Source organism: Centroberyx gerrardi, chromosome 10, assembly GCF_048128805.1.
Source record: "Centroberyx gerrardi isolate f3 chromosome 10, fCenGer3.hap1.cur.20231027, whole genome shotgun sequence".
Classification (NCBI taxonomy): domain Eukaryota; kingdom Metazoa; phylum Chordata; class Actinopteri; order Beryciformes; family Berycidae; genus Centroberyx; species Centroberyx gerrardi.
This window is the reverse complement of record NC_136006.1, coordinates 17,309,257-17,324,285: the sequence shown is the minus strand read 5'-3', so window position 1 is coordinate 17,324,285 and position 15,029 is coordinate 17,309,257. Positions and strand designations below refer to the sequence as shown.

The window sequence follows — 15,029 nt, the reverse complement described above, 5'->3', positions numbered from 1 at the left end:
CTGGAAGACAGGCTACAGAAAAGAAAATGGCCCAGGTGTTTTCATGATTTAGGAGCAGCTAAGAGCAAAGGTCTAAAACAAAAATGTAACTGAAAGAGAAATATGATCACACACAACAAGGGAGAGGGAGGCAGGTAGTTGGTGACCCCAGCTAGTGTCTCACAGAGTTCTCCAAGGATTCTCCATCAGCGTCTACATCCTCATAGTCTCGAAGCTCGCTGGAAATGTGGATTTCAATTGTACTAGACTCTGAACCTAGCAAGACAAAATAGGGGGAGATTACTGGGTGAAGTGTGGTAGAGTCTATCTTTCTCTACACATAAAAACATCTCGACAGGAGCTGCTTACCCGTCGAGATATTCATGTTTTATTATGTATCCATTCATCAATACATTTTACTCACAAATGTATTTTGGGAATATGAGTGACAAATATCCTGACAATGCAATTCCGTTTTTTTGTTTGTTTTTAGGTGAAAAATTTGTAATTTAATACATTTTCACTACCAAGATAGGTGGAAGATATGATCAAAATTTGCATTTGACTTTGTGGGAAACGGATTCAGGACTACATTCATGAATAAAAAACATAAATGCCTTAAAAAGTTTAACTTTATTTCTTAGGATTTATCATGTCATGGACCCTGAACGCTGAAACAAAACAGTGAATAGTTTTTGAACATTATCTATACGATGCACAGGAACATATCACAAATATTAGATAGCAGAAAATACTATGAAAACTTAACAAAATCATCCCAAAATACATTCAATATTTTGCCCTCGTTACTAGAATGAGAGTATAAATATTTGCATTTTGATACAATAAATCCATATCAATGTTGTATACCTCAATATCTTTTACCTGGTTCATCGACCTATTTAATAGCATTGCCATTGCTCTGTGCATATCATTTTAGCAGCATGATGAAAAATTCCAGGTAGCAAAAGTAATCTACACTGTAATAATTACACTGTTAACTACGCAAATACAACTACATATCCTGGGCCAATGTTTCCTAATCTATACCATCAAACAATTTAATTGCAACAATTAAAACCTGCTCTACTAGATAAATCCTGTTTTCTGATGGAAGGAGCAGATTCCTTGGTGGATGAAATCACGCTGTAATAATCTAATCTAAAGAAAACATACTTCATATTAAGGGGAGGCGGTCCTGCCACAGCTTCAGGGGACACCATGCAGCGTGGAGGATGCTGATGAGCAGTGTGTCAGGTTTAGGTTTCACCAGCCCTGATATACTGGGGAGCTGTAATTGTCACCGCCCTTGCCGGCCCCATTACCTTCTGAGAGGACACTGATGGCGTCGGAGGGCTGCTGCCCGTTGCCGGTCATGTTCTTCTTGGCTTCCTGGACATGACTCTGGTACAGCAGAGTGGTGCCCACCATGGGGTTGTAGCCGCCCGTATTGGGCACCGAGGTGGAAACCGAGTCCCAGGCCAACTCCCTCCTCCGCTGCAGGCTGAGGTCCACATCGAATCCTGTCCAGCCATGAAAAGCCAGGGTGTTGAGGAAACCCTGCATGGGGTTCAGGATGCCCTGGAAGAGTAAAAACACAGACTGCTCAAAAGGGTCTACAATGCAAGTCATTGTGGTAAAACTGCTGTATACTTTACATATACTGTGTGTTTATGTGCTGTAACTCACCATGATAAACCATGTGATGAGGGCTGCATTCCTGACGTTCCTCAGACTATTGTCTTTAATATCTGCCTGCATCTCCAGGAAGAACAGGAGGCTCTCATTGATGATGTTGGGCACCCAGCTGAAACACCAGGGCCAGGAGGAAATGTCTCATTAGCTTTTCTCTACTCTCTGTGAGTGAGGCTGCATTTTAAACACGTAAAAGCAAAATTATTTCAAACTTTCAAAATTATAAAACTATTTCACATTCTATTTTGTATTCACCAGCAACAAAAAAGGTCCAAATGTATTCTTCTTTTCAACATACAAATATGCAGCTGATATCCATCTCTAATATCCTGAAATTACTGTGGATAAATAGGTTTATTAGTGTGACCTCTTACTGAGGCTAGAACATGTGACTTTTCATAAGTTTGTCTTGTGTAAGTCACATTACTGGAAGGAGTGTATTACTACACACCACAGCAAGATGGCTCCATAATGAACTAATTTCATAACACATGCAGTTCACATTTTATGGAATCTCTCCACATGCATTATACAATGCAATTATGTAAATGTGAAACACAAAGAACTGTAAAGCTCACTTTACATCCCATGAATACATTTTTTATGTTATCCCTTCTGTTAAAGGAAAGTGACATACCAAATAAAGAACACCAGCATTATTTTAAAGAAGCGTATTTTAATCTCGGTGGCCAGGCGCCTCTCGTTTTCTGTGTAGATTCCTTGCCGTCCTTTTAGTAAAGATGTCACTAAATAGAAAAGATGAGTGTGGTGATTATTTGTGTCCATATGAATGTATGACAGACTGTTCTGTGCTAAATGAGGGCGGGGAACTGACCTGCAGATGTGGTACGAATGAAGAACACAGGGTTGGCTATGAGGACCAGCAGCATGGGGGCGTATGTGGTGACGTAGTGAGGTATGGCATGCTGCAGGCCGTTCTCACAACTGCACAAAAATGGGAACACAGTGAGAGCAGCATTGGAAATTACACAAGTATATTACCATGTAAACTAGATACTGAGACTTGCAAGTCTTTCTTGTCTGCAAAACTCCTCTACATCCAAAAAAGCTATTGTCTTCTGATAAGCAATTAAAATCATAGTGGCACAGTATAGTCAAACATCAGGGATAACACTCACTGGGACAACAGTCATCGAGCCAGTTTCACAGACATGGATTAAACAGTGATTTTTCTATGGAGATAATACTGGCAAAATAGTTTAGGTAGGGTTATAGGCTTGTATATCTGCAAAGCTGGAGCAAAGTCATTTCTGATGCTCTCCTGTTCCTGCAGTCAATCTAACAAACAAATAAATTCATGCTCTTTGTTTATTCCAGGACAAGAGCTGCAATCATAAAAATATCTAAAGGACAACACAGGCTTGGTGCAAGTCCAGTGTGTGAGTCTCTTACTTGGAGATGGATGGGTAGTACAGCATGGCCACACCCTCAACACACAGCAACACAGCCAGACCCCATGTAATCATGTGGTAGAGGATGATGGTGCTGATGGGGAGAGAAACAAGTCATGAGACATGAGCTCTCACCACACTGTAGCGCCGCTTCTTTCTCACTGCAGACAAACAAAACAATGCGCTGCACCAGCTGAGGCGGAATATATTGTTAACCTATTTAAACACAAGAAGCAGCATATTAAACTACTTGACTCTTCTCCTCAAGGTATAGCAACCTCAAACTATTTGGTGCAGCTTCAGTAAACTTATTATTTTCTGAACCCCCAAAGCTCAAATGTGTTTCGGAGCATCTGCAAATAGAGTAGTGAAAGTAGAGGCATTAATTCTACATTAGACAGACAGCGGAGCAAAGTGAGAGAGAAAGGGGACTTTCATACATTCTGCCTAATGTTAGTGAAATTTTGTTAGCACAGTATGAATATTTTATAACAATATTTGCCCATCAGTGGGAGTGTGTGCTTTATGTTCCTTTCTATAACAGGCAGTGACGGTGAAGTGATAATAAGTGGCGGTAAAAGGAGGACAAGGTGGAAGGCACCTGATTCCTGCAGATGTTTTCACCACCAGGAAGACGTCGACAGCGTAACAGAAGGTCCACCAGAAAGAAGCACTGAAGAACAGCTGGATCCACATCTGCAACACATATATTACATTTATTACAACATGCTGTACTATACAGACCATGCATAAAGAAACAGAGACATCAGTAATAATAAAACATTTCTCTTTGATAATGAGAAATCTTATAGGGTAAATGTTTTGTTTATCAGATAAACCGATTTTCTGGGCTTTTACAGCTCGAAGATGTGATGTCACTCGTCTTGTATGACCTGTTGTGCACGTGTTTCAGTCAGCGTACATAACACCAAATAAATCAATTCATGACCTAAAATGCTCCGTGTAGTTTCATCTATGGAATCGGGATTTTCAAGGATCTTCACATGGTCTAGAAATGAACAAATGCTCACAAGCTGCTGACTCTCCTCGAACTAGAAATGACTTGTTTACTGTTCCACTTCAGTCCTTTTACTGTCATCTATCATGCATAAAGCTGTAGTTAATCAAATAAATTCATATGGCCTGCAGTTCCTTGTATTGTACATTTGCTTAGCTCTCAGATAAAGCCTTAAACCCTGGACCGTTTAACTGTCCAGCATTATCAACGAGCACCATACGTACTGCGCTGCCAACACAGAAGACCTCTGGCCAAGCGTCGCTGCTGTTGGCCACTGAGATGCGGTCGATGATGTTTGGCAGGCCCAGCCAGACGGATGACCTTACAATGATACCTGGAACAGGAAAACAACCACATGGTCTCAAAATAATACTCTCACTTGTCAATGAGTCGCCACTCACACCCAATGCAACCAGAGGAGGTGGTGAACAAATGCAAACACTAAAGAGAAAAGTCATTACATTGCATGGGCAATGGGAGCATTTAAAAAAAAGAGTCTGGTTTCAATTAACGCAGAAAGCACAACAAAGTTCTTTCTCATTCTGTATTATTATGTGCTTTGTTAATTTGATGCTGTCATGGAATCCTTTTAATTGTAGTTGTGTGTAATGGAAATATGAAAAGCCTCCAGGTGTGTTTTATAAGGGTCTTTTCATTTCCTACATCTCAGCTCTCCAGCTTCACTGCAGAGAGGCTTGGAAAAGTGTGAATTCTCTCAGGAACTTTATGTGATGCAGTGCTGTGTATTTCATTTTAAATTGTGTCATGGGTATGCTTAAAGTGTTTTTAAGTGCTTTTGCTTGCAGAGGTAAATGAATCATAAAGTAGCCTGCATAAAAATACACCAGTTCATTTGTCTTCTCTATCACCAAGTGTAAAAGCAAAGTGATGAATGAACAGTTCATGTATCACCTCTTTTCATGAGTAGTGCAACAATATTAAAATAACAGACAGTGAATACACATTCACTGAATACATATGAGTTCCTTTCATAGTGCTGCTGCATTATGCATTATCATCATATAGATCAACAGAGAAAATGCTCATTTCAGGCTTTCAGCAGCTATGAGTCATTTCATTATGTCTACTCACATGAGAGGTCTTTGATCCAATTTTTAGTTTTGTAATAAGACAGAGGCTACACCGGCACTCTGAATTACAACCTAATATAGACCTATTTTCTACAAAGCAGGGAGCTACATCAACACCTCAGCAACACTAGCTTGGACTTGCCTTTCTACAGTTTGAAACCTTTCCAGCTGAAATGAAATTCATTATTACAGTGACATGTAGAGGTCACAACGTTGACTGACTTAAAACCTCATTCATCAATTCCAAGAGTCACCAATACTCAAAATGTTCCAAAAATCTCACTTAGGCTCGATTTACACACATGAACTCTATTTTTTCGTAAATAAATCAGATTGTTCATGGCTGTCTAAACATGAAAGATGGCATGTCATGTTTCCTCTCTGTTTGGACAGGCATGAAAGGTCAGACAGGTGCCACAAGGGGTTAAAAATAAAATAGTTGCGTGCCTGCGTAAATCCAGCGATAGGATGTTGTGAAATGGGCGCAGAGTCGCTCGTAAACCTACACGCCCATTGCCTCTCCCTCTCTTTTTTGTAGTACTTAAGCAATGTTAGTTTATTTACCTGTGCATCCCAATATGTCACATATACTGATGATGAACAGTATTCGTGACGAGGACGCGGGCTTTGGCAGAGGATATTGTCCAAGTCTTCTGTAGCCCTTCCGTTTTGGCAAAATTTGTATAATAGAAAATATGAGACTCAACGTTGCGCTGCCGATACTTAATGCCCCAAACAGGACGGGCTGGAAGGTGACCACAAACTCTGTCGCTGCGTCTCGGTTCGGACAGCAGAAAGTCTCCAGCCGTGGGGATGCCATCATGGACTGTAAGGAGAAGTAGGCTACGGTGTCAGGAGAAAAAGGGAAAAGAAAAGAAAAGAAAAGGAGGGGGTAAAAATCATTTGGTCCAGGGCCTAACTCTCACAGAAATCACGGGGTTGAATCATCATGTGCTTCCATTTAATCCCTCCAGCCGTGGCTTAACTGTGCCACACCAGAAGAAACCGACAAAAGACTGTTGTGTGACGCGAGAGTAGTGAGTGTAACTGCTATTGAAGGTATTTAATTAGGCTAGTGCAGCGAGTCATACTTTTAATTAGTTATTTCAGAATGAAATGGTGTGCCTATCCCTTACGAAAAATAAATAAAATCATCATCATCATTTAATAAAGGTAGCAGGCTTATATGAGGATACTACACACAATAATACTGTAAGTCCCTATTATAGGTATATTATGATGATACTATATGAGATAAAAATATTATAAAGTACGATAAAGTCACTATAAACTATTCATTACCACAGACACACTATCCCTAGGCTTGGATTACTAGTGATTTTGCTTTAACCCAGCCTATGAATAAATTAGACCTGGCACCCTACTTAGATTTGTGAAAGGAAGAAGTGTAAAATTATGTCATTTATTAGATTCTTGTCTGGTACACTTTGATTTCTAGATGTATGAGATCTTTTGCTGTGGTTTACACACTGATGAAGCCTATACTTCAATTTGTGATTAAGCTTAGTTTCTCCACTAATTTGCAGACATACCTCTAGATATCCTGCAGGAGAGGCCACAGCAGCTACTGGCTGTGCTTGCTTGGACTTGGAGAAAATGCTTATTATAAGTTTTCAGTTGCTATTAGGTCATATCATTATGTCTATTCACATAAGACGACTTTGTTTAATCCAAGCCTTAGTCTTTGGGTAAGTCATAGAAGTAGGCTACAAAAGCACTCTGAATTATGACCTAATATAAACCTATTTTCTACAAAGTATAAGCCACATCGACACTAGTTTGGGCTTGTCTTTCCACTATTTGAAACCATATTTCCAGTTTAAATTTTTAAATAATAAAAAAATTACATTTGCTGGTATATTGATTTGTTGTTGTTGATATATTATTAGCATTTGCTTGTTTGTAGCATGCTTGCTGATATATTGTTGTTAGTAGTGTCAGCTGGGATCCATTCTTAACTCTTGGTATAATTGTCTTGCACAACAAACTTTACTGTTTTCTGATACAATTTGGTTTCTGAACTGCTCAGCAGGCCGTTTCAAGCCAGAAGAGTTTCCCATCCCTTTAGCCTGATTGTTGGTACAGTTCAGTTTCACACTTACCTCTAATCTCATGTATGTTTTTAACCCTTATGTCTGGTTATTGTTCTTATGTGGTATGTCTTTTTTATGAAGCATGTCAAAGACAACTGCCTGTTGCATGCTTGTGATAGACAGTCAGACTGAATCTGAACACACAGTCAACCCTGTAAAATTTAGATTAGGTGGCTGGTGAATGGTGCTGCCTGTCTGATGCTCCTGTAGATTTATAACAGCGTAGCCTGATGTTCTCTAAGGTCACCATTTGTGTGTTAGTACCTCATTCATGGAATATCTGAATTGGGCTTCTGTATGAATGCTCGCCCTGGATTCAGGCACAAAGGACTGTTACATCACATCCTGTGTATTGCTAAATGCAGTGACTGTACGATGGTAGCAGTAAAAGAGGTTGATTTACCTCATCTATCAATTCCTAGTGTATAGACAACACTCAAAATGTTATAAAAAGCTCATTTAGGAATTGATTTACACATTAACACGAAGTCTCATTTTTGGGAAAGAAGCTTTTTTCATTGCTGTCTAAACAGGGGAAGATCAAATTTTATGTTTTCTTTCTGTTTAGATGGCCATGAAAAGGTCAGATCTGTGCTACAAAGGGTTAAAAATTACATATTTTTTGTGCCGGCATAGGGATGGGAAGCCTATCAATACGTTAGGCGTAGCCCCCCCTCCTTAGATTCATGACAATAAGGAAAAAGTTTAAAATAGTCTTTTCTGGTACACTTTGCTTTCTAGATGAATGAGATGAATAGTTTTGCAGCGGCTCGCATCATGATTAAGCCTATATTTGAATTTGTTATTATAGCTTAATTTCACCTCTGCTTTGCAGCCAAGCAGACATGTACTACCTCTAGATACAGGAGAGGTCACAGCAGCTGCTGGATATGCTCGTTTGGACTGAGATCTGAGAAAATGGGTGAACATTTGAGGCAGATTTATTTGGGAAACAAAGCATCAAGGGCTTTCATTATTCAGTACAGAGAGGGCATTCATTGGGTTTGTACAATGGCATTCTAATCCATATGCACCTTCCCTGACAAGGCACAAAGTCAATTGTATGGTAAGCTTGTAGCCTGCTGCCAGGGATTAACTACTCCATAAGGAATACAATTAGAATATTGACCTGCTGTTCTCTGCTGCCTTTGCACGTCTGCTCTCTGTTGCTGCCACCTGCTGGTCGGCACGGCTCTTCAAAATGTTTTCCCATGGATCACAGAGGATTATGCCTCTCATGGAACAGGATGGGCGTGCAGGCACTTGTTTGTATTTCCATGGGAAGAACTGTAAGTGCGATCGGAGAGAGCCGTCTGCTGCTGTTGCACTAACAGTAGCCTAAATTAATAATCACATATGAGTGTCTTGCTCAAGGACACTTCAGCAGGGCGGCTGCTTGCTGACATGGGGGCTTGAACCCATGTCTTACAGTTGAATCACTAGGCCACCCTTCCTCCCCCAAAACCATACTTAATACATACATAAATCGAAACGTTTGGGTTGTCCTAAAATATTAGTGAATTTTCTGGTTTATATAGCAGACCTTAAGAAAGGCCTAGCAAATGTAAAAGTTCTACTGCTGTGGTTGTAATTGGACTCTGCAGACATGCATTTTTGATGAAACAGGAAAGAAAATGGAAAAGAATAAACAATCATCAAGCTCAGCCATAGCCCACCCAGTTTTTAAACCCATAATGCTTGACATGCACCTCACATACAGATTATGAAAATGCAGATGCACCAGATGAAGAATTTATGAGCCCCACCTCTTTCTTACCACTTCATTTCCCTTCTTTCCACTCAACCTCAACCAATGCCCACCCCCAACACCGCCCATCTCTCCCCAGCTGGAGGGGATGGGTGTGGATGGTATGTGTTAACAGTGTCAAATTACAGACCTGCTCAACAGGCCCTGGCTCTCTCTCTCTCTCTCTCTCTGCACCTTCACTGGTTGAGAACCAACCACTATATTCAAATAGCCTGCTTCCTGCGTGGCAGACACTCTGTCTAAAGGGAAATGACATCACAGTGCTGTGACCTGAGATGCCAAACACACTGAAAACAGATGAGGACAAAGCGCATTTCAGATGTGTTTTGCCACAAAGTCACAGTTCAGCCTCTGTTGTTACAAAATCTATGGGGCGAAACACCCAGGCCACAAAACAGTTTTCGGAACTCTATTGTGAACTATGTCTGCCGGGCACAAAGAGAATCCGCGAGACAATACATGTCAAACTGGACCTGCTGTTTTTTTCTCTAACCCTTTGATGAGTGGTGAGTAGCACTTTGGCTGCAGCTGGAGTATATACTGCTGTACACAGAAAGTTTCAACATGTCATTGTAAAGTATGATGCCATTTACATTATGTGAATGTATGATACTGTTTAAGTTGACCATATGCTTTATCTATAATGTCTATACTAAGACATTGAATCAGATTGGTCTCCAATTCACGATGCAGCCTTTAACGGACGTATCCTCACTCTGCGGAGCCTCATTGCTCAGGTAAAGCCTTGTGGGATTTTGTAGTTCAGGTCAAGTCAATATGCATCTATTCAACTAAATCTAGGTGTGCTGTGTAATGTTCACAGGGCACCTGTGTGAATCTGAGCACTCTGGACCAGGTCTCTCCCCTGCATGGAGCATGTATACAAGGCCATGTGGCTTGCACCAAGCTTCTGGTGGAAAACGGGGCAAATGTCAGTAAGGCATTATAGTGTGTGATTTGTGAACATGACTGAATTTAAGGCAACCCCAAATCAAGATAGTGTGCTTTGTGGTCTATCATCACCACTATATTTCCCTTGAAAGACTTTATGATGTTCTAGTTAGAAGGAAACCATATCAATTATTGCTGGATTTAACTGTGTGTGGGGTGCATATTAGTAGGAGATTAACCAAACACACACACACACACACACACACACACGCACACACACACACACACACGTAAAAACACAGATGCACATGACCCCATGCATGCATACACATGCAGCCACAGACACACAGTCACACATTAACAAGCACAAATCTGCAGACAAAAATACTGCTATTGTTAAACAACTACAGTGCACGGGATACAAAGTCACATGTTTGATAGCTAATCTAAGTGTGCTATATATATAATAATCAATGGAGGATTTTAGCTAGCCTACATTAAAGCTTCATAACATCTTAATATTATTTGTAACTCGATATTACTATCACACAGAATTCTGACATGCACAGTATTAATATGTCTGCATGTGACAAAGTAAAACATTCATTTCCCCTTGTGTCATTACTTTTCCATGGCTTGTTCATTATGGAAATTTTGATTTGAAGGATTTGTGCGGAGAATGTCTGGTGATTTGTCTCAAACCCGTCTGCTGGTCCGCACCAGGTGAACTCTCCGACGGTGGATGGAAAGACGGCCCTGTCTGAGGCTTGTGCCCGGGGTCATGTGACCTGTGTGTCGCTGCTCCTTCAGCATGGAGCCACTCCCATGGGAACCAGCCAGTCCAGTTCTCCAATGCACAGGGCTGCAGCCAAAGGTTAGATGTCGCATTCCTCAGCGTGTACACAGATAATCTACACTGAAGCAGCTTACTCAGTCTCTACAAAATGCTAAAACATCAGACAAGCTGTGTGAAATGCATAAGATATAAAAAGTGCGTGTTGTTGTGGGATACAAAGTAAAAGAATAGTAGATTCTTTGCCCAGGATGCAATATGCAAGCAGTTTTCTAAGCAGATCCTTTCATGTACACCACGTCTCATTCTGATGATTCTGGTATCTCTTGTCTAGGTCACCCAGAGTGCATTGAGACGCTCGTTCAGCATGGTGCAGATGTGGATCAGCATATTGACCAATCAGGTTCCCCTCTCCACATGGCCTGCTCCAATCAGCATCCGAGTACTGCGAGGAAATTGCTTCAGCTCGGTATGAATTCCTTTTCAATTTACCTTTACTTCAGAAAGAAATACATGGGGGGGGGGGGGCGTCCTGGTGACTCAGTGGTTTTGTAAATGCAATGTCGCATGTCATCCCCCTCTCTCTCCCAGTCTTTCCTGTGTTTCTCCACTTTGATCTGTCCAACAAATGCAAAAAAAAAAATCTTAAAAAACCAACAAAAAACAAACCAAAAATTGAAATAAATGCATGGTTCTTTCAGGTTGAAGAGTGGGCTAGTACTTCAACTTATAAATGATTTACAAAAGATAAGTTTCACATTTTCTTTAAGTCAGACAAATCAAATTATATTGCCACTCAATAACAGGAAAACAAACCGCACTCTGTTTCTCATGGGGTTCTGCTTACGTGAAATTTATGCTGTGTGTACTTAAATTAAATCATTCTTTTGGATTTCTTGATTTGAATATTCATGACCTAAATAAATGCCTCCTATCAAACTAAGAGTGAAGGAAATGCTCCCAAAATCTTTTATGCAAATATTAAAAGAGGTTAAAGTGGTGCTTTACGTAAGAATAATGATAATCAAAATCTCATTTCAGTCTAAAAGGAGACAACCATTTACAGAACTCATACTCTTTACCAATTTGAATTTCCCACTTACATAATATAAGAACATCAAACCTCAGTATAGTGAGTGTGTGGCATGGCATTAAAGTCGCATTCGTTGGGTTCTGCTCTCCTTCAGGTGCCAGTGTGAACAGCAGTGTGTCCGGTGACTCCCCCCTGCACATTGCTGCCCGCCTGTCCAGTCCTGAGCTGGTGTCTGTCCTGCTGGACCACGGGGCGGATCGCTCCCTCAGGAACTCTGAGGGCAAACAGCCACTGGACCTCGCGCCTCCCAGCAGCCTGGCGGAGAGGCTGCTGGGACAAGCAGGAGGTATTCCTTCCAAACTAACCAAATAGTCTGACTGTGGAGCTTTCCGTGTCCGAACAGTAGCTAATAATCAAAACATCTCTCTGTCATGGCTCCCGCTTCTCCCGCCCTCGATGCCTGCTCAGGAGCGTCCCGTCTAATGCAGCTCTGCCGGCTATACATCAGGAAAATTGTGGGCAAGGAGAGACTGGATTGGATTCGTGACCTTCACCTCCCCACAGAACTGAAAAAGTATCTTCTCTACCAATCAGACCAGGGGGGGCATTGAAATTTCTGTCTGTTGCAAAGCCTTTCTACTTCAGATTTGATGCATTTCAGTTGTAGGTCAATAGGGGGTGTACTTGCATCATCTTGATGGGAGAGGACTTCATAGTTCATGTACTGTATGGTTGTGATGGTGGTGATAATGTTTCTCATTTATGATAGACTGCTGTAAACTAATTGATATGAAATTAGAGTGTTAACTGATTGTCAAGTTCACATTGGACTTATATAGGGACTTCAAAATCTTGAAACAAGGAACTTTATGTTTTATGTTTTAGTTGATGTTTTATGTTTGCTTTGCTTTGCTTTTTCAAAGCACCTTTGAAACATGATTAAAAATTGATATCAAGTTATTTGTACCTACAGTGTGTGATCTATGGCTATTTATGATGCACAACACAGGGACAAAAAACATACAGTATGCAACATATAGCACATACAGAAAAAAAAAAGATAAAAACAACACACATCATATAGAACAATGCCACTAAAGTATTCCATCATAGGAATGAATACATTTTAATACAATTACACCCTGGCTGTTTAATTCTTCCTTAAAAACCACATTTCAGTCAAGACAAGCCATGAAGACACTGGCCTGGGGTCTCGCATGCATCAAGGTAATAAACGTGATGCGATGTCAGTGTGGTGTAGTGAACTATTCATCTTTGATTCCTATTAATTCAGATGGTAGGAACCTGTGAGTCAAGCCTAGGAATAAGATCTCAGATTTAGGTCACCACTTCTCCCTATCCCCCCCCCCCCCCCCCTCAAATCTAGCAGTTATAATGTGGTGGCTGATTTTATGATAATCATTTGTTTGTCCTCTGCCTGAAGCAGCAACATCTCATGTGATACACAGCGGTCTCTTCCTCTTGATGCTCTGAATAATTTTGTCCACACAAGTCCCAAAAATATGAGTGATAATGAAAGCACAGTGTGAGTGAGGTATCATTCCCAAAGCTCCTAGCAATACATTACATTTTATTTTAAGCACCTTTCCTGGTATCCAAAGACACTGCACAAAATTCAAGACATTAAAATGTACAATAACCAGAGGTGGATTTACTCAAGTACGTGCTTAAGTACAATTTTGAGGTACTGGCACTTTACTTTGTGTGATTTTATACTTTTACTCTACACTACATTTCAGAGGGAAATATTGTACTTTTTACTCCACTACATTTATCTGATGGCTGGAGTTACAAGTTACTTTGTAGAATAATATTTTACAACCAAAACATACATTGAGCTCATAAAATATGTTACATTGTTAGAGTTTAAACGACCCAACAGTATATGGAGTGGTTTTACCTACAACATTAAAATACTCCTTACAGGTTAATGCATCAGTAATTTAACACACTGAAAGGGACCGTTCTTCAGGATTAGGACTTGATATTTAAGTACATTCTACTGCTAATATTTCTATACTTTTGAATGCAGAACTTTTACTTTTAATGAAGTATTTTTCCATTATGGTATTGCTACTTTTATTTAAGTAAAGGATTTGAGTACACTGACGATAACAAAACAGACACAACAAAACAGCAGCGAAACAATGATCAAAGCAAAAAGCTCACACTTTAAGAAGACAGAGGGCAGGCAAGTTTGAAAAGAGAAGTTTGAAGATGAGACTTCAATGAAGTAACGGAGGTGGCGGCACGAAGATCCTGGGGCAGAGAGTTCCACAGCCTGGGGCCAGCAAACCTATGGCCCTATCACCTATAGAGCGGAGCTTTAGCAGTGGGGACCGAGAGGAGAAGAGTGTTGGGATGGAGGAGGTCAGTGAGAAAGGGAAGGGCAAGACCGTGGAGGGACTTGAAGACGAGCAGGAGGATCTTGTACTGTATGTGATTTGGACTGGGAGACAATGTGAGTGCTGGAGGGTGAGAGCGGTGTGTTCCCAAGGTCTGGATCAGGTGAGACCTCTGGCTGCTGAGTTTCGGACATACTGTACTCCAAGGAGAACAGAGTTACAGTAGTCCAGCCTGGATGTAACAAAGGCATGTATGAGAGTTTCAGCTATAAAGGGTGTGAGGGATGGATGGAGTCTGGAGATGTTTCTGAGGTGGAAGAAAGCTGACCGCCTGTCAATGTTCATGCCTTCTCTCTGTGTCTAAAAAAACATCCTGTGTCCTCTGACCTCTCTGTATTTGTCTGTGCATGAAGCCCCTCAGAGAGCCAACATACCATATAGGGAAGGGAAGCAGAAAACAGGTTTAGGATAGATGGAAAGGTAAGGAAGACAGTGATGAGGCAGAAAACATTTCTGGTGTATGGAGAATAAACCCTTTCAGTAAGGTATCTGCTCATTGGCATCAGCCTGTCCTTTTGCGTCACTGCACACTGGATAATATTATAGTATTCAGCAGTGAATAGGGAGATTTTGGTCTATGAAGAAATTGATAACAATGGTACAATGTTGGAGTGTGGCCTCCACATCTAGCTGTCTTGCGTACCCCGCTGATGTCTGGTATAGTTGAGAAAAAGGTGAGATATCAGCCCTCATTATGAAAGTAATAAAACCATTGTTATGGGGACTGAGTAATGTTGATCACCATTATGTTAGAACCCTTGATTTCAATAGAAAACACAAGGTAGTTTGCCATGAACATCAAGATCCTC

General features: G+C 40.7%; 2 protein-coding genes across 3 annotated transcripts; one reads left to right on the top strand and one right to left on the bottom strand.

Moving 5' to 3' along the window:
- Window positions 1–12: 12 nt before the first annotated feature.
- On the bottom strand, window positions 13–6,018 carry gpr143 (G protein-coupled receptor 143). Its single transcript, XM_071927086.2, has 9 exons — window positions 5,760–6,018; window positions 4,329–4,438; window positions 3,688–3,782; window positions 3,088–3,180; window positions 2,510–2,619; window positions 2,312–2,420; window positions 1,669–1,786; window positions 1,305–1,560; window positions 13–255 (listed from the first exon to the last, which is right to left on the bottom strand). Exons 1-9 carry the CDS (start codon window positions 6,016–6,018, stop codon window positions 152–154), a joined length of 1,254 nt encoding a protein of 417 aa, XP_071783187.1. The 3' UTR covers window positions 13–151.
- Window positions 6,019–9,324: 3,306 nt separating this feature from the next.
- On the top strand, window positions 9,325–12,745 carry LOC139933062 (ankyrin repeat and SOCS box protein 9-like). Of its 2 annotated transcripts, XM_071927064.2 has the most exons (7): window positions 9,325–9,583; window positions 9,735–9,814; window positions 9,901–10,008; window positions 10,692–10,842; window positions 11,096–11,230; window positions 11,949–12,140; window positions 12,263–12,745. In XM_071927064.2, the coding sequence occupies exons 1-7, from the start codon at window positions 9,499–9,501 to the stop codon at window positions 12,403–12,405; spliced, it is 894 nt and encodes a 297-aa protein (XP_071783165.1). In that variant the 5' UTR covers window positions 9,325–9,498; the 3' UTR covers window positions 12,406–12,745. The 2 variants fall into 2 exon arrangements, with proteins under 2 accessions (XP_071783165.1, XP_071783167.1); XM_071927066.2 differs by lacking the exon at window positions 9,901–10,008.
- Window positions 12,746–15,029: the final 2,284 nt, after the last annotated feature.